This window comes from Nicotiana tabacum, chromosome 3 (genome assembly GCF_000715075.1).
Source record: "Nicotiana tabacum cultivar K326 chromosome 3, ASM71507v2, whole genome shotgun sequence".
NCBI lineage: Eukaryota > Viridiplantae > Streptophyta > Magnoliopsida > Solanales > Solanaceae > Nicotiana > Nicotiana tabacum.
Window position 1 is genome coordinate 17345657 of NC_134082.1, and position 27916 is coordinate 17373572.

At 36.7% G+C, this 27916-nt stretch overlaps 2 protein-coding genes across 4 annotated transcripts; one reads left to right on the forward strand and one right to left on the reverse strand.

Annotated features, from left to right (window-relative positions):
- The first annotated feature begins 13352 nt into the window (after positions 1-13352).
- On the forward strand, positions 13353-16241 carry LOC107814818 (uncharacterized). Of its 3 annotated transcripts, none has more exons than XM_016640282.2 (3): positions 13353-13771; positions 14717-14881; positions 15924-16241. In XM_016640282.2, the coding sequence occupies exons 1-3, from the start codon at positions 13397-13399 to the stop codon at positions 16104-16106; spliced, it is 723 nt and encodes a 240-aa protein (XP_016495768.2). In that variant the 5' UTR covers positions 13353-13396; the 3' UTR covers positions 16107-16241. The 3 variants fall into 3 exon arrangements, with proteins under 3 accessions (XP_016495768.2, XP_075096960.1, XP_075096962.1); XM_075240859.1 differs by having other exon boundaries at positions 14735-14881; XM_075240861.1 differs by having other exon boundaries at positions 14738-14881.
- A 2757-nt stretch (positions 16242-18998) lies between these two features.
- LOC107814819 (uncharacterized) lies at positions 18999-26682 on the reverse strand. The gene is made up of 6 exons (XM_016640283.2): positions 26139-26682; positions 24412-24489; positions 22722-22802; positions 21272-21426; positions 19934-21195; positions 18999-19216 (listed from the first exon to the last, which is right to left on the reverse strand). The coding sequence occupies exons 1-6, from the start codon at positions 26568-26570 to the stop codon at positions 19101-19103; spliced, it is 2124 nt and encodes a 707-aa protein (XP_016495769.1). The 5' UTR covers positions 26571-26682; the 3' UTR covers positions 18999-19100.
- Between the last annotated feature and the right edge of the window lie 1234 nt (positions 26683-27916).

A 27916-nucleotide genomic window follows, 5' to 3' on the forward strand; every position in this document is an offset into this window, starting at 1 on the left:
AAGACTCTGTTCCTGCTCTTTCACTATCTTCTTAGATTTAGGTTCTGCCCCTCTTGTGTGAGCCTTGCCTTGGGACCCATAAGCTCCATCTGAACTTGGACACATAAGGGCTAGCACTTCCACACTACACTCATCCCAATCTGGTTCTATGAACCTGGGTGTAAACACTGCCCAGGGTCCTCTAAGACACTTAGGGAACTCTAACACACCCAGGTCTGAGAAAGGCTTTGAATCAATGGCATTTGAGGTGGTTTATTCCATAACTCAGAGAGGAAGTCAAGAATCAGGCTTCCTATGGTTGTAACTTTTCTTTTGTACTTTTCTAAAGTAATTCATTATCTAGTCTGTAATAATTTGTAATAAACATTGGGGTTGGCTAGTGAAAAGGGTTGGGTAATTATGCATGCTTATGGATAGAAATTATGCCTATAGGATCTACTGTTTAAATTCTACATGTTTTGAGTTCTGCATTTTAGAAATCATGCCTATAGGATATGTTTGTTTAAATTATGCATTTGTAATTTTGCACGTTAGATACCATGTCTGTAAGACCTGCTTTCATTAAATTTTTGCATGTTCTGCATCTAGAGAGTATGCCTATAGGGCTTGCTTAAATTCTACATATTATGGTCACATTTAGATACCATGTTCCAGGATCTAAATGGTTAAAATCAGATATCGTGTTCATAAGGTTAAAAATCAGTACCCCTTTTAGAAATCATGTCTATAGAAATAAAATGAGCAATATTAGACATCCTGCCTATATGATCTGCAATTAATTTAAAACTCATTCTTTTCTGAACCAGTTTTAAACAACCTTCCTACTTTATCTAACGAGGTTTAGAAAGCATGTATATAGAATCTCAATCGTTCGTTTTAAAACTATTACTATTTTTCCACTTTCTGAATCAGTAATAGATATCATTTCACCCAAACTCTTAGGCAAGCCTTAGGTAGTGATAATAATAAAAATTGAATCCACTTTTGTTAATTGCTACAACCAGCAGGCAGGTCTAATTCGGACTTCTTATCTGAGTTAAGTAATAAACTAATCTGCTTCAATAATTAAGTCCTCTCATCTTTAGTATTTTAATCAGACCTTAAAAGTATATGTAAGTCATGCTATTTATGTGTTTTGTTTGAGGAGGTATGCATGAGCTTTTATCTATTTACATGCTTCCCCCAACATGCAGTATTATATGTTTTGTATGTCACCTTATATTTTTACCTTTTGAAACCAAAATCAGCCTAATATCCCTCCCTTTTAGGAATAGTAGTCCTAAACTCCTCCGATACTGATAGAAATGGGACGGGTAATAGCATGCAATAGTGATCGAGACCAATCTGCGCTTTAATACCTTAACGGGGCGGGAAGGGTAGATATGGATACGATGATCGGTTCGTTAATACCACGTGTATCCCCTCTTTTGAGGAGTGTCATACCGGGTATCGCATTGATGTGATCCATATTAAATATAAACCTAGGACCCCCTTCCCTTTATTTGCAAACTTCTTTTCAAAAACTCTTCTTTTAATTTTTCTTTCTCTTATGTGTTTAAATTTAAATCCCCTAATATTTGAGCCCATACTTGTCTATTTGCTAAATTGCACAAATTCACAATTAACTGTCTGGCCGGGAACCACACTAGTGGATCCTGAGGGGTGCCTAACACCTTCCCCTTAGGATAATTTCAAGCCCTATCTCTGGTTGTTCAAATAACTTGGAATTGAACCCTATAGGTGTCCTAATGCACCTTAAATCATTAGGTGGTGACTCTTCAAATGCAAACCCAGTTCCCAAAAGGAACGAGTTGTCCCATACCAAATGTCATAAACCCAATTTCGCAAGAAAAAGGGGGGCGCGACACATTCCTATCATGCAAGCTTATTAATCTTGGAGTTTGAACTTTTATCCTTACATTCTCTTACTGACGGTGAGGACACGAGTTGCGGTTATCGATGACGCTGCTTCCGGAGCAGGTGTCGCTAGAGGTAGAGGCAGAGGCCGACGAGGAGTACATGCCACAACTAGAGCACCTTCATAGCAACGAGTTCACATTAGTAAAGTTCTAGGTATCATGGCGACACATCTCGCGGTTCCAGTTCAGCCCATGGTCAGGGCAGTAACATCTAAGGAAGAGCAACTTGGATTTGCAAGGTTCAAGAAAATGTGACCCTCCTACATTCAGTGGTTGGCTTCAGAGAGTGCACAGGGTTTATTGAGGAGTTCCATCACATTCTCTATACTGTGGGTATTGTTGAGACGAGTGGGGTTTATATCACTACGTTCCAGCTTAAGGGAGTGGCTTATCAGTGGTAGCGGGCATATGAGTTGGGTAGCCGGCTGATGCAGCTTCACTTACATGGGTGTAGTTTTCAGATATGTTTTGGGAGAGTTTGTACCTCAGTCACTTCGGGATGCATGGCGCGCGGAGTTGAGTAGCTGCGTCTGGGCACTATGTCAGTATTGGAGTATGCCGTCAGATTTAGTGATTTGGCTAGACGCACCTGCCTTGGTTGCCACAATTATAGAGCGAGTCCATAGATTCATTGAGGGGCTCAGGCATGATATTCGGTTCATCATGGCTCGAGTGTTGGAGTTAGATGTTTCATTTCAGCAGGTGGTAAGGATCTCTCGCCGGTTAGAGGGCATGTGGTATCGGGAGCGAGAGGACAGACGCGATCAAGAGAGAGAGAGTACAGGGAGGTGAGAAGGCCTTGTAGACCGGAGAGATCTGCTGGTCCTTATTTTGGAGGCAGGGTGCGACATGGTAGAGGTTTCGTGGGTCAGCCAGTTTAGTTTGCACTTCAGGCTTCTCATAGTAATTCAGGTGTTCGTGGGTTTTAGAGTACCCCTACCGTACAGTTCCCATAGCCACGTCAGTAGAGGGGTTGCTTTGAGTGTGGAGATACTAGCTACATGGTGAGAGATTTCCCTAGATTTCGGATAGATGTGCCACAACAAGGTATTCAGGTAAGTAGAGGGCATCCAAAAGAGGGAGGTCCGGCCCGTTGATATGTTTCATATAGTAGGCTTAAGGCCGTTGCGCCAGATGATGTCATTCATGTATGATTTTGACTTTTTATAGAGGGGCACCATCCGTAGTTCATTAAACTCCTTTATTTGTTGCTCCACTTATGGGTGCGCTTCATGATTAGCACTCTGTTTATGTGTTACCCTGTTGGGAGGTTCTATGAGTGATAGCCATGTGTATCACCTGTTTCCAGTCCTTGTTGAGAGTTATGAAACTGGTAGTAAATTCCTATTATCCTTTTCGGTTGACTTGATATGATTTATGAGTATTTTTTGCTACGAGCTGTGATGTTTATGCTCCACTAGTGTGGGAGCCAACACTTTTTGTATATTGTGACGGAATTGATCTAGTGAGAGTTGAGGGCAGGGCCCTCGTGATTTCATGGATTTGATGTGTTGAGACCGGGCTGCACACCGCAGTGGAAGTTATACAGTATGAGATCTTTGTGATTTGTTTACATGTTTTGATCATTTTCTTGTTATATTGTTTTGTAGGCAAATACTGATAGAGAGTTGTGCCTGTCGGGCTTGTTTGATAGTTCCCTTATGAGTTTCTCTTTACATATTCAGTCATTTTCGTTCTGTGCTTCTTGAGTTTTTGCTTGTGGGGTGTGTGCTCATTGGTGTTATTTGTGATTTGGTTATTTGGGTGTTTACTTATGTGGTGTTTATGGTTATTGTATCATCGTCAGTGTTGTGGAGGTTTGAAACGGGTTCCTATTGAATATGAGGCTTATGGCCGGTGCTGAATTTGATTTCGGGTGGATATGGTGATTAGAAATGTTACTGTGGGCCTATGTGTGATGTGTCATATTGGGTGGTTGTACTATATGGGAACTGGCATGAGTTGGTGCAGCTGGGTGAGATTGATATCGGATATGGATTTAGGATCAGGTCTCTTGGAAATGAATGGAAGGTGAGAATTCTGGCTCTAATGCTTATTGGTATTGCTAGAAAGGCTAAATTTTAGTTGAGATGATGTTGTCAGGTTAATGTGGATTGGGGTGACGTAGGATCACCCGCGGGTATATGTTAGAAGTGTGCATTCATCAATTTGAGGGCTTCGAGACGAATCTTAGCACGTTCGAGGACGAACGTATGTTTTAAGAGGGGGAGGATGTAACGACCCGGTCGGTCATTTTGAGAATTTAAGCTCCGTTCAGCGGCATAAGGTCTTGAACAGTTTCATATTATGTATATCAACTTGCGTGCATGGTTAAATTCAGTTGTTGGGGGATTCAGAGTCGAATTGAAAGAAGGATTCTAGTTTTGGAAGCTTAAGCGGTGAGAATTTGACCGGAATTGGACTTTTGAATAAACGACAATGGAATGGGTTTTCTCAACAGCTTCGTATGGTGATTTTGGACTTAGACGCATGTCTGGATTAAGATTTGGAGGTCCATAGGGTATTTGGGGCGTTTCGGCAAAAGTTGGAAAAGTTGAAGTTTGGAAAATGGAGAAGTTAGACCCATAGTTAATTTTTTGTGATATCGGGGTCGGAATGCGATTCTGAGAGTTAGAGCAACTCCATTATGTCATTTTGGACTTGTCTATAAAATTTAGCATCATTCCGGGTTGATTTGATTGGTTTGGACACAAGTTTTCGAAGTTGGAAGATTTGAAAGTTCCTAAGTTCGATTCATGGTGTAATTCATCATTTCGGCATTATTTGATGTGATTTGAGACCTCGAGCGAGTCTGTGTTAGGTTATATGACTGTTGGTATGCTTGTACAGGGTCTCGAGGGTCCCGGGTGTGTTTCGAACGAGTCGCGGATGATTTCCAAGGTTTTGGGGAGGTCTGAGTTCTGGTGTAATTGCACTTGCGGACCTTGGGCGCAGGTGCGATGGTCGCAGGTGCAAAGGAGGAAGCGCAGGTGCAAGAGGAGTTGGTCTGAGCAGTCTCCGCAGATGCGGGGAATTGGAACGCACGTAGGGTGCTGCAGGAGCGTATCTCTGGGCGTAGAAGCGGAGTGGAGCGCATGTGCGATTGGTCAGGCGCACTTGCGGTTGTGCAGATGCAGTTAAGTTGGTCGTAGGTGCGGAAGTTCTGGCAGAATCATATAAGTCGAGGGTTTTCCCATTTCCTTCATATTTTGAGTTTTAAACTTCGGATTTGGGAGCTTGTTTTGGGGTTTTTCAAGCAAATCGATTGGGTAAGTGTTCTTCACCTAGAATTTACATATTCCATGATTTTGTCTTCATTTTTTATCATTTAAATTGTGTTTTGGGTTGGAGAAGAAGTTGGTTTTTGAAGAAAAGTTCTAAAATGGAAAATCGTGATTTGAGGGACCAAATGGTATCACAATTTGATAATTCTTGTATGGTTGAACTCATATTGGAATGGGTATTAGGATTTTGTAAAATTTGTTGGTTTACGAGGTGCGGTCCCAGGGGTCGACTTTTGGACCAATTTTCGAATTTTGTTAAAGATTGAGATTTTACGATCCAGAATGGTTTCTTATGTGTTTTATTTGTGCCTTGAAGTTAATTTGGTTAGATTTGAGCCGTCCGGAGGTCTTTTTACCCGAGCAGTGCATTTTTGAATATCGGTATGTCGTCTTTGAGGTAAATATCTTGCCTAAACTTGTATGGAGGACTTCCCCTTAGGATTTGAGTCTTCTATGTTGATGGTATTTCATGTACGCGAGGTGACGAGTGCGTGATCGGACTTATTTGTGGAAAATTGGCCTTTTAGGGTTCTTAGGTCTTTATATTCACTATGTATGAATGATTCCTTGACATGACTGAGTTTCCTATTTACTAGTTTCACCTCTACATGCTTAATTGGTATTAATTACTTCATGATTCACTCTTACTGCCTAATTGACTCCTATTTGATTTAAATGAAGAAATATTCCTCTCCTATTGTCATGCTATCTTTTCGTAGTTGCTTGTCTTATTGAGAATTTATCATTTTTTCCTCCTGAAATTGTTCAGTCTTAAGTGAAGCTAAGATCATATTTCCTTAATTGAATTATCGAATATCCTCGTAATTGTCCGACCTTAAATGGAGTTAGATAACCTATATCTTTGTTGACTTGCCTTTGTTTGGGACTACTTGACTTGTGTTGATTTCCTGTTATTGACTTGTATATTATGGGATCATTGCTACATGTTAGATTCCCTCTTGTTGAATTGTTCCCTTTAGGCCAACATTCCTTTATGTGGTTATTCCTTGTGAGTTGGTTCTACAGTTTCTTTGTGATTTACAAATCTTGAGTTGACTTACTTGCCGTACATTGTATTATTGTCATTGTTGTTGTGTATTTACTTTGGGACTACGGATCAGTATTCCGGGAGATCCCCCTGCATGTTTACCTTTGGGACTACGGATCGGTATTCCGGGAGATCCCCCTGCACCTTTATATTTGGGACTACAGGACGATATCCCGGGAGATCCTCCCTGTAATGGATATTTACTTTGGGACTACGGATCGGTATTTCGGGAGATCCTCTGTATATTTACGTTTGGGACTACGGGACAATATCCCGGGATATTCTCTGCATATTTACAATTTGGACTACGGGATGATATCCCGGGAGATCCTCTACACATTTACGTTTGGGACTACGGGACGATATCCTGGGAGATCCCCTGTTAAAATCATTGTGTTCTGAGCTGTTATTTTTATTGAGTTAGGCTTACCTAGTCCCTAAGACTAAGTGCCATCACGAAACCCAACGGAGGAAAAATTGGGTCATGACAAGAGGATTAAAAAGGACGGGATTGTGATGGTTGAGTGGAGGAAAGGAAAGGATGTCAGCGAAGGGTCATGATGATTGATTTTCCTTTCTTGGAAGTTGCGACTTATAGGAAAAGAAAGGGAAATCGAATGCGCTAAATTAATGCATACTTACACAAAAAAATTAAAATATTAGGTACACAAGAATTAAAGCTAACACATAGGTTCTAATTTTTACAATCAAGAGAAATAATACCAAGTAATTCTCTTAGGGAGCAAAATATATCTTCAAGTAAGGCTTAGTGAAAATGTCTGCTAATTGATCAGTGTGCCAACAAATGATAATTCGATATCTCCCTTGAGGACATGATCTCTAATGAAATGGTATTTGATGTCTATATGCTTAGCCCTAGAATGATGCATAGGATTTTTTGAAAGACATATAGCACTAGAGTTATCACAAAATATTTGAATAGGTTAAAAAAATAATTCATAGTCACCTAGTTGATGAGACATTCATAGTAACCGTGCACAATATTGTCCAATGGCAATATATTCTGCCTTTGTTGTGGATAATGCAACTAACACTTGTTTTTTATTGTTCCATGGTATTAAAGACTTTCCCAGTAATTGATATGTTCTGCTAGTGCTTTTTCTGTCTTCTTTATCACCTGCAAGATCAACATTTGAAAAAACTTCCAGCTTAAAATTGTTAGAACGTTGATACTATAGTTCATAAGAAATAGTTCCGATGAGATAACGAATTATTCTCTTTATTGCAGTCAGATGCGACTCCTTAGGGGCTGACTGAAACCTGGCATATTTACATACACTGAACATAATATCTGATCGACTGGCAGTTAGGTAAAGCAAAGAGCTAATCTTTCCATGATATTTAGTTTCGCCAATAGAATTTGCTTTTTCATCCTTGTCAAGACTTGTTGATGGGCTTATAGGCGTGCCAATCGCTTTAGCACTGCTCATACCTAACTTCTGAATTAACTCATTTGTATATTTTGTTTGACACACAAACGTTCCTTCTTCATATTGTTGAATTTGTAGTCCAAGAAAAAACGTGAGTTCTTCCATCATGCTCATTTCAAACTCACTTTGTATAAGATTAGAAAATTCCTTGCACAAAAGAAGGTTAGCACTTCCAAAGATAATATCATCGACATAAACTTGAATAATAAATTACCTTTTAATGATCTTTTGATAAATAGTGTAATATCTACTTTACCTCTTATAAACCCATGATCAAGTAGAAATGAACTAAGCCTTTCATACCAGGCTTGTGGAGCTTGTTTGAGTCCATACAGAGCTTTAGTCAACTTATACACATGGTAAGGAAATTTTGAGTCTTCAAAACCAGGAGGTTGTTTTAAATATACCTCCCCATCAATAAAGTCATTTAAAAAGGCACTTTTTACATCCATCTGAAAAAGTCTAAATCGTTTGAAGGATGCGTATGCAAGAAGAATCCATACAGACTCTAGTCGAGCTACTGGTGCAAAGGTTTCATCGTAATCGACTTCTTCCTGTTGTGAGTGGCCTTGAGCTACTAATCTGTCTTTGTTCCATCTTCATTGAGCTTATTTCTGAAAACCCATTTTGTTCTAATTACAGTAGCATCTACAGGTTTAGGCAGTAGTTACCAAACTTGGTTTTATCAAATTGATCGAGTTCTTCATGCATTGCATGTACCTAGTTGGAGTCTTTTAGGGCTTCCTTAACCTTCTTTGGTTCAATTTGGGAGATGAGTGCTACATTTGCCTTTTTATTGAGATCTCCCCTGGTTTTCATTCATTCACTTGGATCTCCTATGATAAACTTTTGAGGATATTCATGTTCACTTCCCTACTCATTTGGACGTGTTGCACTCGTATAGTAGTTGACTCCTTCTGTGATTATGGTTGACTGTTGACAGGCTCATTAGCCAACTGTGTGACTTTGTCTAGCCTATCAGTTGACTTTTGAGTTTTTCTTGGTTGTGGTGTTTCTTGACTGACATTTCATCACCTGCAATAATTCTTTTATGGGCCGTAGTGTTATTTTCATCAAATATGACATGTACTGATTCTTCTACAGATAAAGTACGTTTATTGTAAATTCTAAAAGATCTACTGTTAATGGAATATCCCAGAAAAATACTTTCATCACTTCTTGGATCAAATTTTCCAAGATTGTCTTTATCATTGTTATGGATAAAACATTTTCTACCAAAAGGATGGAAATAACCTATGTTGGGTCATTTACCTTTTCGTAGTTCATATGGAATCTTCTTCAAGATGGGTCTTATAAGATATCTGTTGAGAATGTGGCAAGTTGTGCTTACTGCTTCTTCCCAAAAGTGGTTTGTCAAGGAATATTCTAATATCATTTTTCTGGACATATCTTGTATAGTTCTATTTTTTCGCTCAACTACTCCATTCTATTGAGGTGACCTTGAAGCTGAGAAGTTGCAGGTATATCCTTGATCATTACAAAAATCTTTAAATGCTCTATTTTCGAATTCTTCTCCATGATCACTTTGAATAGTTGTAATTAGATACCCTTTTTTCTTTCAACTCTTTTACAGAAGATCTCAAATTTTTTCAAAGCTTCATCTTTGTGAGATATAAAAATCACCCATGTAAAACGTGAGTGGTCATTAGTAATAACAAAAGCATATCATTTTCCTCCTATACTAGCATGGGTCCAAACAAATCCATATTGAGAAATTGTAAAGGTTTGGTGGTAAACACAGCGTCTTTATTTTTGAAAGAGTTTATGGTTTGTTTACCAATTTGACATGCATCATATATATGATTTCTAAAAAAGTTGAGTTAGGGAGACCAATAACTAAATCATGCTTGGAGAGTTTCTCAATAAGATGCATGCTTGCATGACCAAGTTTCTTATGCCACAACCAAGGATCATCAGATATAGATACTAAGCAAATGTGACTATCTAGATTTTCAAAACTATCAAGAATATAAACATTTCCATACCTTTTTCCTGGGAGTATTTTTTTACCTGTCTCATCTTCAATAGCACAACATGTTTTCTTGAATTTAACTTCGTACCCTGAATCACATAGCTGACTTATACTTAGGAGATTGTAGTTGAGTCCATCTACACGATACACTTCAATAATATCACAATTGTTATTGAATGAAATTGTGTCAGTGCCAAGTATCTTTCCTTTTGAGTCATCGCCAAATTTGACACTTCCTCCATTTATATTTGTAACTTTTTTGAAAAGGTTTTTGTCACCTGTCATGTGACTGGAACACGCACTATCTAAGTACCATTTTCCTTTGCGGCTCTTCCTGTGGTGTTCCTGCAAAATAGAATTATCACTTTCTTTTAGGTACTCAAGCTTGCTTGGGTCCTTGTTGGTTAGTTCTACTAAGATCATGATTGTTTTTGGGTTTCCAAATCTATCCTGAAATACTAAATTTACAAAATGGACAAAAAGAGTATTTATAACTACTTTTATTATAGTAGTGACACATAGTGTCTGATCCAATTTTTGATCTTTCACTTGTGTTAGTGCTTGTAGACTCAGTTCTAACCGGTCTTTTTCAAGTTGACTTGTAAGCTGCCTGGTTAGACTTGACAGAACTGTGACTGGTGGACTTGCGCATGCCATTAAGTTGCATTTGTAATTCATGAATTTCATCTTGAAGTACCTCTTTTTCAATTTCGCATACTTCAAGCTTGAGTTCCCAGTCTTTCTTTTCCCTATTGAATCTTCTTAGTTCATTCATCATTTTTTGGACTCCTTTAGAGTAAGATCAAGAATATCATGTAATTCATTACATCTATCACAGTTAAAAGATCTTACCTCGCTTGTTTCACCTCATGCTATGAAATAATTTTTGTTATTATCTTTGCATTGTCGTCTGATGCATCTTCATCGATCCAGCAACTGGAGAGATTGTTCATGTCGTTTTCCAGAATTATCCTGAAGTATAGATTTACTATTTCCTCGTGTTCCGAACTGTCTTCATCACTCTAGCTTCCAAAAGATTTATTTTTATTGAATCCTCTGGAAACCGTTTTTTTAAAATCTGGGCATTCATCTTGAACATGGCCATATCTTCCACACTCATAACATTTTCCATCATTCTCGTCTTGTTTATTTTATTGCTTGGTTCGGCTGGGGGGTATCCTACCTCTTCTTGTGTTTCTGTATCTTCTCATTAAACCATCCATGTTCCTTGATACCATGGCAATCTCTTCTTAATATCATTTTCTGGTCTTTCAGTTGTAGCTTTGAAGGCGACTGTTTTCTTTTTTTTCTTCCTAGTTTATTTTCTTGAGGTGAGTTTTCTCGAATGCTATACTATCTCCTCGGAGCTCATCATATGAAAATTTGTTTAGATCTTGTGATTTGAGTGCAACTACTTTTGTCTTTCAAGTGGTAGGTAGAGTCCTCGGAATTTTTTGAACTTGTTCACCACTTGAGTATGGTTTACCATAAGCTTTGAGATCGCCAACAATTTTGCTGAACCTTGCAAACATTTCCTCAATGGATTCTTCTTCTTTCATCTGGAAGAGTTCATAGTCATGAACCAATATATTAATGTGAGTTTCTTTCATCTTGTTGGTTCCTTCATAAGTGACTTTCAGTTTATCCCACATTTCTTTGGTTGTATCACAACTTGAGATTTTCTCATATTCCTCTCCACTTATAGCATTATAGAGTAAATTTCGTGTTTTAGCATTGACCTGAACAACTGTCATTTGCTCGTCTGTGTACTCATCTATATCTTCTGGATCAGTAGGTGGTTGAGCAGTTGCTGGTAGTGGATAGTTCCCATTTTTGATAACGCGCCATATTTTGACATTATAGGATTTTACATATATTTCCATACGCACTTTTCAGTGAGAAAAGTGTTGTCCATTGAAATATGGTGGCCTAACTTGCGATGTTCCTTTATGAAAAATTGCTCCAATAATTACTTGATTTGCCATGATCTTTTCTCACAAGCTGTTAAGTAAAAAGAATGAGACTAGCTCTAATACCAATTGAAAGTACAAGAGGGAGGGGGTGAATTGCTTATTTAAAAAATATATTATAAGTAGTTGACTAGTTTACCAATTAGTCGACTAGAAATAGAAACAAGATAATAGTAATGCAAATAAAATGCAGGAAATAAAAACACCAGAATTTTTTACTGGTTTGAATTCAATATGAATCCTAGTCCAGTCTCCTTGAGTTGCAAGGGTGTTCTCTTTCAGTGATCGAAGTTTCTTGAGTACAGAATGGTTGATGTAGCTTCACACCAACAGAATGATCTCTATGTTACTTTTCTCTTCTTGATACAATATCTCACCAGTGTTTAACTCTTTTTCTTCTCTCACTAATTACACAGCAGATCTATAAGAACTACAATGCTTGTTTGGGATAGAACAAAAGGAGTGAAAATAATTCGTTCAAAGTATATTTTCTTCTAGTCTGGAACATATGTATATATACACTTCATGAGGAAATATTGACTCGTGAATTTTGAGAGATTGCAAACCCAAGGGAGTTGATCCTTGAAAGGAATCACAGATTGATTCTGTACAAGAATAAAGTCAAGTTTACGTTGATCTTCCTTGATTTGTGGTCTAGATGGGCTTCTCATCCTCTAAGCATATCTTCTCATTACATGAGGCGTATCCGCTAGATCCCTTGATTTCTGGCTTCAACAGGCTTCAGTGCTTCCCTTTGCGATCTCGTTCCCTTTAATTTTAGGACCTTCCAGTAATAGCTTCCGTCAATCATTTCTAGAATTGCTTATTGATTCTTCTTTTGGATCTCCGCTGCTTCTTCCTTTTTCATCACTAATCATTGATTCTTTTGCTTGCATTGTTGATTGCTTCCTTAATCAATTCTTGACTGGTACCACTTCTTGATTCCTTTATTTTATTCCTTGTGATCCTGCACCAAATGTGATATATTATTTTTCATCATTAAAACTTATAGTTAACAGTATATGATAGCCTCGGTTCAAATAAAGAATGATAACCCCACTTACAAGAGTCGGTCTCTCCCTCTACCGCTCCCCCTTTCTTTATTTCCTTATCATGCTACTTACAAGATATAACAACAGATAGTTTAAGAACTAGTTACCAGAAAAATAAAATAGGACCTACGCTACAAGTAGTTAAATTATATTGACAATACAAAAAAAAATTATATTAAATAATTTATTAGTTTTAATTTATGTGAACCTATTATTATTTAGGGAGTTAAATAAATAATTTTAATCATATTTTTGTAAATATATTTTAAATATTTTAAGCTGTTAGCAACTGTGACTTATTTTTATATGTAGTTTTCAAATACGTAAATGCTATTTCATAAATTTTAAAATTTCTATGGCCTAATTCATACAGAAAATTTAATTAGTTAACTTGACCCTCTGTATTTTGAAAAGATTCCAATAAATTAAAACGGAAGTTAAATATATTTTTACACCAACATTTCACTCTTCTTCGTCTATGAGTTTTGACTGTCTTTGAGTGAGTGCTTTTTTTTAAGAAACAAGTCAACGTTTGCCAGAAATATGACGTCCGCTTCCACGTCGTACCCAAGCATGTCCCTCTCATATAATCTAACTCAACTGAGCTCTCCATTCATTCATGCACTTTCCCTCTTCTTTCTTTTCTTCACTTTCAAAAACACTTTTAAAAATCCTCTTCATGATGTACGGATATACTACAAATGAAAACACTTCTCATGTGTATGATTATTCTAGTGAATACATAAGTCACTTTTCATCATTCTCTTCCCCAACCCCTTTGATCATTCCTTCATCGGAAATCGGTTATAACCAGGTTCGAAATCATCGATCCGCCTCTGATTATAATACTAGTACTGAATGTAGTAGCTATGGTTCTTCTAGTTCAGTCACAAGTTATGGAATGAATGACCATCACATGATTCCAAGAAACATAAGCAGTCACTCACTTGTAAATAACATGGAGGGATTTTGCCCACTTGTTTCTTCCCCACCAAATTTTCTTGACTCAGAAGGTAGCTCCATCAGAAAGGTTTTTAGCACTGGTGATTTGCAGGTAATAATAATTACATCCTTTAGCATAGGTAATAAAATCATATAGTACACTAATATGAAGCGTGACATCAAGCTGTGTTATTTTTAGAAGATTTATACTATCAGTGTAATTTAACTGGTTATCGCATGTTATTACTCAATTTTTCAGGTTCCTTTTGTCTATTATTATAGATCAAATTGATTAGATAACGTAAAAATTCTTCGCACAATGCACAGAACATAAGCAGAATAAAAAGTTTAACTATATATGTACATTGACAATTATAAAGAATTTTTACACTAACATTATATTTCATCCTGTTGTAGCATATAGCCTCTATTATATTCTAGGTTACTAATGCATTTTTTATGAGCAAATACTTATACCTCCTCTTTTCAGTATATATGTAAATCTTTTCGCTTTTGAAGATTTATTTTATAAACTTTGACCAACATTTTAAAATACATTTTTTCATTATATTGACATGAGAAAAATTACTATCTTATAGCTAGTACGTACGTTTTGTAAGTTTTTTGATATCTAGATTTTAACTTTAAAATACTAATTTAATCTAATTATATTTAATTAACTTTAATAATCAGTTAAATTGACTCTCAAAAAATAAAGAAGTTCATATAAACTGAAATAAAGAGAGTACTATGTTTTAGTGACCTAATATAGCATAATTAAAGTCGAGGATAAAACTTGTTTGTCATGGCCCGCAATGATCCTACACTAGTGCTGTGGCAAATGGCAGTGTTGCAACATTCTGCCTCAGTGTCTGTCTATATCTTCTTGCCCAAAATCCTGTGTCCACCTACAAACTATACATCATATCACACTAATATGAAGATCACTCGACTTTAGGTCTCAAATTAAGCTTCCTAAAATACATTATTAAGAATTATTCAAGTGTGTGGATAGTACTTTGATTCTTTGTTTATTCAACTAATGCATGTGTAATAGGGAATGCAACAAAATCAGCAGTCAGAAAGTCCCCTATCAAATGAGAGTAACAGCATAATCGAAGGAATGACCAAAGGTTGCAAGTACAGTCCCGAAGAGAAGAAGGAGAGGATTGAGAGATACAAAAACAAGAGAAATCAACGAAATTTTAGCAAGAAGATTATGGTAATATATTTTCTTTTAGGGATTCAAAAACCTTAGAGCAACCTTTTCTTTAAGAAAAGATATTTAATAAGAGTGAGTAATAAGACCCACATGAATTAATATTGATGATTCAAAATGGAATTGAGATAGTAAATTAAAGACATGTAAAACACGTACCATGTGAATTGCAAGACTTTTGTTATTCTTTTAGGGTCCACAGGGTTGCTCTCCTAGTTTCCATCTTGACTTTTGCTATGTCCAAAGGCGCGCAGATGTAGCGTTATAATACCAGTTTCATCTTAATTCAATACTTTTGAGGTAGTGTATAAATTTATGGTATAAAAATTCACTAAAGTTGCAACAATTAATAGATCTGAACTCACGGAGAAATTCAAAAATAGCCAGATTTACAACTGGTCATTCAAAAATAGCCAAGTTTCAAAAATAATCGAAATTTAGCCACTTTACATGTAAAGATAAATTTGAGCGAAAACACTGTTCAAAACCCAAAAATCTACGCCAGTATATTATACTGGAGTTCCAGCATAAGTATGCTTGAACTCCAGCATATTATACTGAAGTTCCAGGATAAGTATGCTGGAACTCCAGCATAATATGATGAGTTCCAACATAAGTACACTAGAACTCCAGCATAATATATTGGAGTTCCAGCAAGTATAATTGTCCAGTATAATATATTGGAGTTTGGAGCACCGGTGCTCCAGTCTCCAGTATATTATACTGGAGTCAGCAAAGTATACCGGTCCAGTATAATATGATGGAGTTCATACACAGGTGCACCGAACTCCAGTATATTATGCTGGACCGGTCTCTGTTGCAGCAAAATAGTGGCTATTTTTCATTGATTCCGTAAACCTGGCTATTTTTGAATGACCAGTCCGAAAACTGGCTATACCGTGCTATTTTTACTCTGAACTCATAAATTTAAAAAAATATAAGGTTTCAATGCTAAAAATCTTATAGGTTGAATTCGTAGAGTTTAAATTCCAAATTCACCTATGATTAAGTCTAATATCGAATTTCTTCTTGTCAAATATTTCAGTATGAATGCAGGAAGACTTTGGCAGATAGTAGACCTCGCATTAGAGGAAGATTTGTAAGAAATGACGAAATACTTGAGAAGACATCTCAGATTGAATTTAATGGGGCAGAAGTAGAAGAAGACGAGGATGATGAGAACTGGATTAGATTTCTTGATGCCTTTTCAGCAAACATTTTTCCCTAATCAATTGAAATTAAGGAAACAAAAGGAGTTCCTCAAGTTTAACGTTTGGCAACTCCTTTATTGTACGGTACTTGTTGCCTTCTAGTTTTAATAATGTATGTTCGACGATTCCATTAAGGATCAAGTCCAATTAATTGCACAATGATTAATAACAATTTGAAGCTTATGTTCCCAACTTTTCATTTAGAAGCCCGCAAGGGTTGGCTGATTTAGTTGGGAGATCTAGGATCGATTCCCCTCATTAGTAGCCTCCTCAGTTAGAGCTCGTCACACGTCGGGCATGCCTAGTGCGGTTCTCTTATGCGGTTTGCGAGCTATTATACAGTGAGCAGGTTATCCAGTGCGTACCCTTAACCAGTAATATCCCACGTATAGGATCTGGAGAGGATAGTGTGTACGCAGACTTCACCCCTACCTGGGAATAAAAAAGTTGTTTCCGAAAGACCCTCGACACATGTAGATGAAAAAGATATAAGAAGTAACTCCATATAATTATGTCAATTTTTACTTGGAAAAAGATTACCTAATAGTGTAGTTTAAAATACACTGATAGTGAAGGAAAAGTTACACTTTCAATTTACATATTTCTTTTTATATTTGGCTATCTCCTGATGGGGTCCATCCAAGATTTAATTTGTGTGTTGTCTAATCCGACCTTAAGGATCACAAATTATGCGTGAAACTCAATAGTCCCATGCATTATCCCCTACCACGCAAATATTCACATCCAATATTTGGTATTTCTTGCATGTTCAAGCAAGATCTTTAATGACCCATTATATATATGATTTACCACAAAATCAACCTTCGAAACTCAAAAGAAATTGCTGAGGTGAAATCATGGTTTAAAATTTAAATTCCGGCAAAGACAAAAAAATACTAGGTGCTTTTGTTTCGATCTGCTTAAGCTACGATAAGTAGAGTTACCTGGTAATTGATAAGTGATACACGTATCAATTGAAGATAGCAAGTATCCGATAAAATAAACGAGATGAGCACGCACAAGTAATTGGACACCACTGGATTCAAAAAGAAATTGTTGAGGTGACAGATCTTTTTAAGTATTTTAGCCACTAGAGTAACAACTATTTACTGATTCTTATTCTAGTGCTTAGCACTACTCGTCATATAAACGTATAATCATGAATGGAGTTTTGTTGACACTTGAGAGATTTTACCCATCACATATTGTGCAGACAAAGGCATTTAACAACAGAAAACATTTCAAAAGGGAAATTGGTTGCTTCCCTTGATAATCGAGAAATTCCCAAGGGCTTTTGTCCGCAAGAGAAATAATCTAGTAAAAAGAAGATACCTAGACCAATATGTATTTAGTACTTGTAGACTAAGTTGCTCGGAATCGGGTACGAATCTAGAGGTCGGATCCTTCAATGATAAATTTTAAGATTCAAAGGTACAGTACAGATCCATGTAAGGATATAGGTCGGGGGATTCGACAAAAAATACTTCAAATATCTAGAAATAAAGTTATAAAATTATATCTAAATTATGTGACATTATGTGAAAAACTTATAAGGTATTCTAAGAAGGAGAAAATATTGATCAAAAAATGTATCTGAGAAAGAGATGAAAGAAAAATGACTGACATGGAAATTTCTACATACAATGTATTCTACTTTCTTCAATTTCACTCACTTCTGTTTTGATTTCAAAATATCTGTCCCGAATTTTTCCGGTGATTTTGATCAAAGTACCCAACATCGGTTGACCAGGTCCGGTACGAATCCCACACCCACACCTACCCATACCCACATCATGTTGATACGGGTGCAGCATTGAAGTGAAGAGCCCGAGCAACTTAGCTTGTAGATATTTAATCAGCTTCATCATAACCTAACTTATTTTCCAACGTGATGTGCACGAGCCGTGAATCTTATGCTAAAAATCTATTTCAAAAAATCAGGGCATGTATATAAGGAGCAAACATCAAACCTAGCAAAACAATTGCAAAAATCTAGTGCTTAAATTAAGAGAAACTAAGAGAGTGTCTGATTCTGAGCTGATAAAGGCTCACAACAAAGCCAATTCTTTTTTCTATTTTTGGTTGGTTTATTTTGACAAACGAGAAATTCCCAAGGGCAAGCTACCGCACGGTTCCAAACTCGGTCAATAATGGATTCGCCCATCTATCCTTCTCCACTTAAATACTAGACTTTTGTCCATGCAAGGTTCAAAACTCATGACATGCGCGTAACACACATCATGTTCTGCACTCTCACCACTGAACCAAAGCATTGACAAGTCCATAGATGTGGACACCCGAACACTTTGCAGCTGTAGCACTATCTTTTAGAATAGGGATAAATTTAAACACTAGCCTAAAACAGAAACATCTGCGTAAATCAGCCAAAATAATCTATCTAACAATGGACAATAAAAATGGAAATTACCTAAGGTAGAGAGCACCATACAGGAGACAAAAAGTAGACTTGGGGGGGGGGGGGAAGGGGATAAAGGGCAGAGGTCCAGTTTGTTGTTTGGAAGCATATATAAGAATTCCTACGGCGCTTATATGCACAAACCTCATAAAATATGATGTTGCTTGGAGGTGGCAAAATGCATAAACAGAAGAGAAAAATGTTAGAACCTTCAAAACCAAACACCTATAACTTTTGCACTTGCCAAAAAAATTTCCCTCTTAAAAGTTACATCCTCCAAAACCATAAACAACCAAGATAGGAAAAAGAAAAAAGAAGGGGAAAAAGGAATAGATAACAAAGAAATAAAGACGATTGACAAGGTCAAATGTCAAACATAAGTATTGGAAGCTACTGCTAGAGGGATCAGCCTCATCTAAATGGTAGGCAATTGAGAGGGAATAGGGAAAAGCAACAATATAAAAAGACACCATAGACAGGAGGAAAATGCTTTCTTCAACTGCCTAATATAAACTTAATCAAACTGATCACATGTAACTGCATCACCAATAATCTTACACTTGTCAATTGACATAAATATACAATCAGACAAACCTCACAAAGTCGTAAACTGATTCAACCTCTGAGCCTTCCACTTGGAAGCCCTATGACTCAGCAAGCGTTTGAAAGGAAACAAAGAAGGTCGATAAGATGTCCTACGTTTCATATTCCCTGCAATAGATTGATGGAAGTGTTAACCATATGTTTTTCACCTGAAGTAGAAGATGCTCAAAAGATAGTATATCTGAAGCACAGACCAGAAAAAGACAATTATTGCTTATTGAATTCAAACAAACACAAGTGGTAACCAAGTACTTGAAGGAAAAGAGACTATGCAGAGCTATCAATTTTGAAAGTCCTGAACCATCCCTCTCCAAACATCAATCCAATCATAAGGAGAAATGAATTTGGAGAATCAACTTACGACCATGGTAAGGAATCAAATGCTAATAGTGACCAGTAAGCACCAACATGCTTGGGTTGATCAAATGATAGATATTGCTGACTCAACAGATAATGATGCTAGGAAGAACAATACTTTTGCAACTGAGATCAGGAAGATAACGATGGTGCATCTGAAGGCTATATCAGTCAACAGATCTCTTAGACAGAAGATGATAGTTAATACATTTCAACCACTTCAAATCTTTCTCCCATTTCATTTTCACTAGGTTAGTGTTTATCAGGACTAAAATAAAAACTACTTAATTGATAATCATTTTCTCAATTAAAATCTAAAATTTGTTTTGACAAATAGTTAATCTGTGTTGAAAACAAATGAAAAACAGGCCGATTTAACCCTTAGGAACCAAAGTCGGACAAACAAACTGGAAAGAGTATTGAATTTCAATACAATTATTTGGTATTCATAAAATAATTGATTTATACCTGACAGAGATCCACCCATGATCTGATAACTTAGTCCAATATTATTGCCGGTGTGCTTCTGCTCTCCCTCTGAAACATCTTTGACTGGCAGATTGTCCACAACCAAATTCTCATTATCAACTTCCATTGAATTATTAAGCTCATTGTTGTACGATCCATCAGCTAAGGCAGCAGAATGATATCTCATCTCCCTAGATTGCTCTTTCTCTGTTGATTTGTTATTAAGTTGTGCCTCAAGCGAGACACCACCAAATGCACCATTTTGATCACGGAAATCTGTGTGGAAGATGTTGAAGGTCCCAAGCTGTTGACCGGGTGAACCAGTGGAAGTTCCATCCTTTGAGAGGGTGAAACTATCTGCTAAGGAAGAATCAACAGAGAGGGTGACTTCAGTATCTCTTCTGCAAGTGTAGTTTGCTGCACTCTCTGGTAAGACAGCATACAATTCACCACAAGCAGAACAAGTTCCAAGTTGCAAATCATGCACTTTGTTCTCAGAAGAGGTATCTTGCATGTTTAAGTTATTTGTAATTTTCATTTCGTCATTTTCAATCATACTATTTTCCTTGACTTCAATATCTTTTCTACAGGCACGAATTGTCGCACTATCTGACAAAAGAATGTATCCTTCACCACTAGCTGTAGAAGTTCCTGTTTGCAAATCATGAATTTTGGTCCCAGATGTATCTTCTATGTCTAACTTCTCTGTACATTTCATATCCTCATCAATCCTATCACTTTCCTTTTCTTTTTCCAAATTATGAGCATCATTTAGAGGAGCAATGAACAAACATGGCACCTTAACTTCTTCAGAGCCAGAGGCCTGATGGATTTTCTGCAGATCATCTCCTACAGGTGAACATTCTTCAGGTGGAAAATTGACACCACCTGTTCGTTCTGATATCCCAGAAGTCGGAAGAGCCATCTCATCCTCCTTAACACCAGCCAATTCAGCAATAGTATCCAGAGGCTCCTGCCCCAGCTCTGTCGTAGATATTAAATCTTTAATCTGGAGTCCATGTGAAGGCAGGTTATTCACAACAGAACTAAAATCAATGCGTTTCACATTTTTTGATACATTGCTCGAGACTGAGAAAGATTTCTTGATGTCGTCTAACAGCAAATCGCCCTCACCACTGGAGATAGGATTCCAAATGAGCCAATCATCAAATTCAGGTTTCTTGGCACCCGAAGTTATTAGTTCAACCTTAATTGCTTCCTTGTGATAACACTTTTTTCTTAATGCATTAGTTAAAACAGTTCTGCCAAGGAATAGAAAACTTCAACATTCATCGAGCAAGAGTGTGAATAATAAAAAATGAAGTTTCTGTAAGTTACCTACAATTTTTGGAAAGCGCTGCTTTAGCATGTTCCAGTTGGAGCCCAAGCAAAGATGCTAAATTTGCTACATCATACGGCCCTCTAAGTTCCGTTACAGAAGGAGCAGCACTTGAGAAAAGAAGATTCTTTCCTCGAGTCCAATCTACCAGCAGCTGGAGATTTAGCAATTAGATCAGAGTTGATTCAAGACACTGACGTCAGAAAAAAAAATCGTAACTCCTAAATTAGAATGAATATTTTTTTATTTAAATTTGGGAAAACCTTTCCAGAATGTCTGACTAGTTTCACCTTACCCTAGAAAGAGTGCCTGGAGGAGCAGTGGTGTCTGCTAAGATGCTTCGCGGTGCCTGTTTCATAATATGAAAGAGCAAGAACTTCTACCTTGCTACTGAATCTTGAGGTTTATGATCTGCTATAAGATGTCTAGTTTCATTTAACAGTATTTTCCTACATTTTGCTTCCTTCTATGATTTACTGGCATTCAATGACTTTGCTATATGCTTAATTTGTAAATATGCAATGTGCTCCCTACATCATTTCCAATTTTTGGACCCTAGCCAGGTTAGCAGAATCATTTTGTGCTGGTATTATTTTCAAATCCATGAAAGTGCAAGATAGGATGAAGTCAATGTGTATTGTGAGTATAGCATCTAAAATCCTAAGAAACATAGCCTCGTAAAAGTCTAAGATGCATGCCAACTGCCTTCAGATCCAACCAAATCCGATAAAGATTTCCAGAAAAGGCAATGCTGCCCAAAGGGATTTATATTTCAAGGTACAAGACTTCCAATTTTTATCAAGCGAAATTTCTAGCTAATAAAGGTATAATTACATATGTGGTAAGTTACATGAGGTGGAAAATATAAATTTGAGTCAACTACTCATCAAACAGGATGAAATAGAAGAAATGATGCAACCCATCAAAACTCTGAAGCAGTGATGCAACCCATCAAAACTCAGGAAATGTTCAGAAGCGACTTCAAATTTGGCATATGCAATTTCTATATGGAATCTGTGTAAAAGAACCTATAAAAGCTAATTTATCTTTTTAAAAAACAAATAAAGACAAGTCTAACTGTCTAAGTGGAGCGAAATGGAGAGTGAGGATTCATATAGCTGACCCAACTAGCCTGGGAAGGGGCTTACCTGTTGCTGTTGTTGTAAAAGGAAAAAGAAAGGAAAATGTAGTCGAACTAGAGCCTGAGTAGTCTTAAGCTTATTAGAATAACATGCATTGGTTCTTATCAGTTCAACATGAACCAACGATTGATTCTCCCAACTGTTCTATAATTCACTCCCTATTGACACACAAACACATAGTAAATATAGTTATAGGTTGAAATGTTTACTTATTGTCAAGAGGATTCCATGTCTTCTCTTAAACCCATACTCGACCACCTATAAAAACAAAATATAAAAGAATTAAACCAGAATTTCTTGGACTAACCTTAGCATTAGATATCATTTGCCTCCTCATTTGGGAATCCAAAATAAGACTGGAGTAAGTAATCTCAAAATACACTCCACGCTGCAGTTAAAACAAACAACAAATTTGTCAATCATCCTGAAACACCATAAAGAGCTCAAATTAAATTGTGGTTCAGCTAAATTCAAGCATACACCACTCCACGAGCAACTATCCCTGGATGCAACTCATTTTTTCCTTGAAGTTAAGAAGTTTCTCCACTATTTTGGTTCTTTTTTCTTTTTCGATGTAGCAATGAATATTATTTCTCCAAAGCATTGGTTTTCATTCACCCATCGTGGTGATTAAGATTTAAGCATATCAAAAGCCCTGAGCAGAAATGAAACCCATTTATCTGTAAGGAATCAATTTGCACAGCCAAATGAACATAGAGATCCCTCCCCAAGGAGTTTCACTGGCAATAATAATAATTCATCAGCTTATAGCTCCTTTCCTGTCCCTTTAGCATAATAAACATATGAACATGATTTACATAATGTTAAGTATGGAGATTTAATTGCTTCCATGGACGTCCGTTCGCAACCTTGTTGCAAGACATAATCATCAACAAATTCGTGTGCTATCTTAAGAAAGAATTATAAGCGCCTTCAGGCCATTGGTTTACCTCATCCATATATACTGACCAAAAAGAAGAGCAAGAATTTGTATAGCAGGGCATAGTTTGGATGATATGTGCATGGGAAGTTCCCAATGCTGATCACTATATTTTGGATTATACTACAAAATTGAGGAGCTTAAACCATCTATTCTACATCCCTTGTGTATAACATCCATAGAAATATAAATCTTTATCATGTCATGTTCAGCTTCTAGCATTGAAAATTTTGTATTGGAGTTGTGGAAAAAATGACGTGCAGCCAGCAGGTCCTTGTCATAGTATAATTGTTTCATATATTTGCAAGTTGTGATCTGGAATAACCTGTGCTCATATGATTGGATTTTATAAGGCCAGGTTACGCAACGTTTTGTCCGCCAAGGAGAAAGAAAAATAAACCAAAAGCAGAATCACAGGTCACCAGAATAAAATTAAGGGAAAGGCTTTCTTCTTTTTTTCTTGATAGGTATAAAATCAAGGGAACAAATCACTTTTTCTCTAAAAAAAAGTTTGTCATTTCCTAGGTGAAACCAATCACCCAGAGAAGGGCCACACCACAAGGGGGTGTGATGTAGGTTGTCTTCCCTAACGCAAGCATCAGTGGCTGATTCCATGGCTCCAACCAGTGACCTATAAGTCAAATGGAGACAACTTTATCGTCACTCCAAGGCTCCTCTTCTTTTTAAGAAGAACACACTTACTAACACTGAAAAACGAAATCATAATATATTGAGAACCCAACTTTTACTCACACATACCAGATCCTCTCCAACCATTATTCAAAATGAATAAAAGGAAGTAGTCAGCACTACCATTGTCCATTATATTAAAGCGACTGCTTCAGTTTAATCAGAATTCCCAGGGATCAAAAATATGTTATTGAACAATCTTTCCCAAAGAGCCTCGGCAAAATGACCCATCATAACTCCATAGCCTTAGACTCAATTGAACTTCCCCTTTCAATATATCAATAGTTTATCATACCAATGTTTTATGAAGTGCACATGCACTAAGAATAGTCTCATGAATAACATAATACATTCATAAAGGGCGCACCTGAATTGCAGCTTTAACCATAGATTGCTTCAACCTAAATGGCAACTTCTCCGAGAAATCAATAGCAATTATGTCCACCTAAAAGTTGAAAAGGAGGAGGTAAGCCTAAAAAATGATGTAAGAGATATGCATATACACCTGAATGCCTAACATCTAATGTTTCCAAGGAAATATAGGCAGATAATAGCAACAAACTTTTGACTAGTCCCAACCAACACATCCATTACTTGTCGAATAAAAAATGCTCCATCAATTACAGACAATGTATGGCCGCTAGTGCATGGTGTATAATGCATCATACAGTTCTAACCTATAGTCAAAAGTATTCACCTGTATTGCCCTTTTATCATGCATGGTGTACCAGTGACTGATTTACAAGTTTTTTTACTCAAACTTTACATGCATAGTTCAAAAATTCTCAGAGGCATATACTAATGCTATTCCACACCAATAAGCACACACTAGTAGTGAAAGCATGCTACCACTGTTTCAAAATTTTGGAACTGTCTCTAACTCGACTTTATTGAACTACCATATACTCCATGAATCTTCAATCTCAGCAGAAAGAGTAGTGTCACTATTATTCAACAAACCTCTGAAGCCTGGGAAGCTGCTCAAATGTGCAGTGTGCAATGCATTTATGCCCCTTTTTTCCAATCTACAACGTGGGCGACGCCTTTGGTTCTTAATACACACGCAAACACACACACACACTATTTCAACTCTATTTCAACTTATAAGACCCACTCTATTTTGAGATCTTCCAAAATGTAAGATCATTCAATTTCTATCCAACTTCAATAATTTCCAATTATTTGAATTGATTCAACTATTCAAAATTGATTAAACTATTCAAACTTTAAAACTCAATGTCATGTTTTCTCTATCAAACTAACTATTCAACCGTTACTTTACTATTTTATTCCGCTACCACTAATATAATATATTCCTCAAAATGCATATCTTCAACTCCACGGCCAGTCAAAAACTGAGGGGGCACACAACTTCAAAATAATTCAAAAGTACATAGGTATGCTAAGTTACGACCACAGCTAAAAAGGAAATAGTGAGCACAATGGTATATTCCAGGATTCCAAGAAATGGGGACACTATTACAAAGAGGAAATCTATGATTTATATTTGATGGGTTCAACCATTAGATTCTGACCACAAATCCATTACTATCTAGAAATTATAGGTTAAAATTAAATTTTTTCTTACAATTTTAGTGATTTTTAACATATATACTTATACCCCATATCAAAAATACTGAGGTCATTGAACTATGCTATATCATACGCTGCTATTAGTTTTAATTATATAAAATTTTGCGATGACAAAGGGAGATCAATGATTTCAATGTGTTAGATTTAAAAATTTTGAATGAATAAACCAAATAAAAAAAACAATTAAAACACAAGAGCGGACGCTAAACATGCCTACAAACTGAGAATTGAATTGCAAAGGTGCACCTAACAATCATTGAACCATAAGACTCTTTGAGTTTGGATGCACGCATGTATTTTTAAGAAATATTACATTATTATACATGGTATAAGAGAGAGGAGCAATGCTCCAACACAGAGATACGCCATTGGTACACCGCACCCACTTATTTAAAATCATGGATCCGCCTCTAGCTCATACTTAAATAAACTAACATCCAATAATTATTCAATGCTTCATCTCACAGCAGGAAAACGGAAAATTCAAATTAATCAACAAACCTCGGAAACCTGGCAAGCCTGTTCAAAAGCAAGCTGATTGAGGGGTCTAACCGCAACAACATCATAGGTTTTCAAAATAGGATTCCCCGAATTAAGAGCTGAAGCCTGAGCCGAGCCATCAACCATAACAGTTAAGCGCGTGTACTGACGGAACGGGGAGGAAACAGGGACCTTTAAGAGTTTTCTACGGAACTCAACGGAGGAGGCAAGTGAAGGAGCAAGTTTGATAATAGAAGAAACAGGGAATAAGGGGATAGAACAACGGTCTGATTCGGACATTACGCCTTTGATCGTACGGTTGTAGGCGATTCCTGTGTAACCGAGTTCCATTGCTTTGATTGTGAGCTTGAGGCGTGTGGCTTTTAGGGCGGTTTTGTTCGTGATGTTTCGATCGGATTCGTAATATGGTATGTTGAGGTCGAAGAAACCCATTGTTGGATTTGTGTGTTTTGGAGGAGAGAATTTGGTGGCGATGATGTAAGGGGAAAGGGGAGAAGCTGGCGATGGCGGGGTTTAAGGGGTTTTGGGATATCGATATTCTTAATTTGGGCTAGCAGAATCGCATGGCCTTTCATGACATCATTCCTTAGAATTTGTCTCTCCAGTTTGCATGGACTAGCCACTATTTGGACGTATCCAAAATGTAGTTACTTCTCCAAATGTTTTGAGGAAGTAGCCGCTTTACTGGTTATATATGTAATTTTTTGTGAAAATCTTTCTGGAGTTTCTAATAAAAATATTTAGAAAATGATTGTTTGTTTAAGTTTTGCACAACGTTTTTTAAAAAAGAATCATAAAATAATAGCTTGGAAGGTGTTTTTCATTGAAAACTCTTATTAAACTCACAGAGTAAAACACATGAGGGGAGGGCAAATTGTGCCAAATTTAAAAAAATTAGTTGACCAACGATGATATTAGTTGACTCATTATCCTATAAAAACTGGGTTAGAGCAGAATAACAATGAAGAGAATTAAACAAAGATAAAAGTTTTATACCAGTTTGTATAATGGTGTGGTACATACATCAAATTTTTTTGGGTCACAAAAATTTTCTTAAATCTTCAAAAATGTTTTTTTACAATGGTCGTGGTTTTCCTTCATTCGCCACCAACGATGTACAATTGAATGTTTGTCAAGCTTTTGACACAACTTCTTGATTGTTTTCCTTTTTTCTTTCTATCTTGAGAGATACAAGCAAACTCAATAATACCGTGTTTCACTAAAAACTAAAAAGATGTAGAAAGCTAGTGTTGTAGTTGCGCATAGCTCTCTCCTTCTTTGAGTTCTTGTATAGGCAATGGTTGATGCTTTGAGTTATTTTAGAGCAAGATCATCATTGATTGTGAGCGAGATTGAGATATTATTTTAATTGTGAGCGAGTTTAAGGGTTGGGTTTTGCGATATCGATATTTTTTCATGTGGGCCTTGAGCAGAATCGTACGGCCTTTCGTATATCATTCCTTAGAGCTTGTCTCTCCATTTGATTAGTTGGCTAAGTTTTGCAAGATGTATTATTTGCATGGGCTAGCCACTATTTGGACATGTATTCAGAATGTAGTTACTTCTCCAAATGGACATGTATTCATAATGTATTTACTTCTCCAAAAATGTAGTCACTTCTCCAAATATTTGGAGAAGTAGCCGCTTTATTGGTTATGCTATTTTATTTTATTTTTTGGAAAATCATTCTGGAGTTTCTACTAGAAATATTTTCTGAAATGGCTGTTTGTTTAAGTTTTGCACAAACGTGTTTTTGAAAAGAGATTTTTACATTCTTA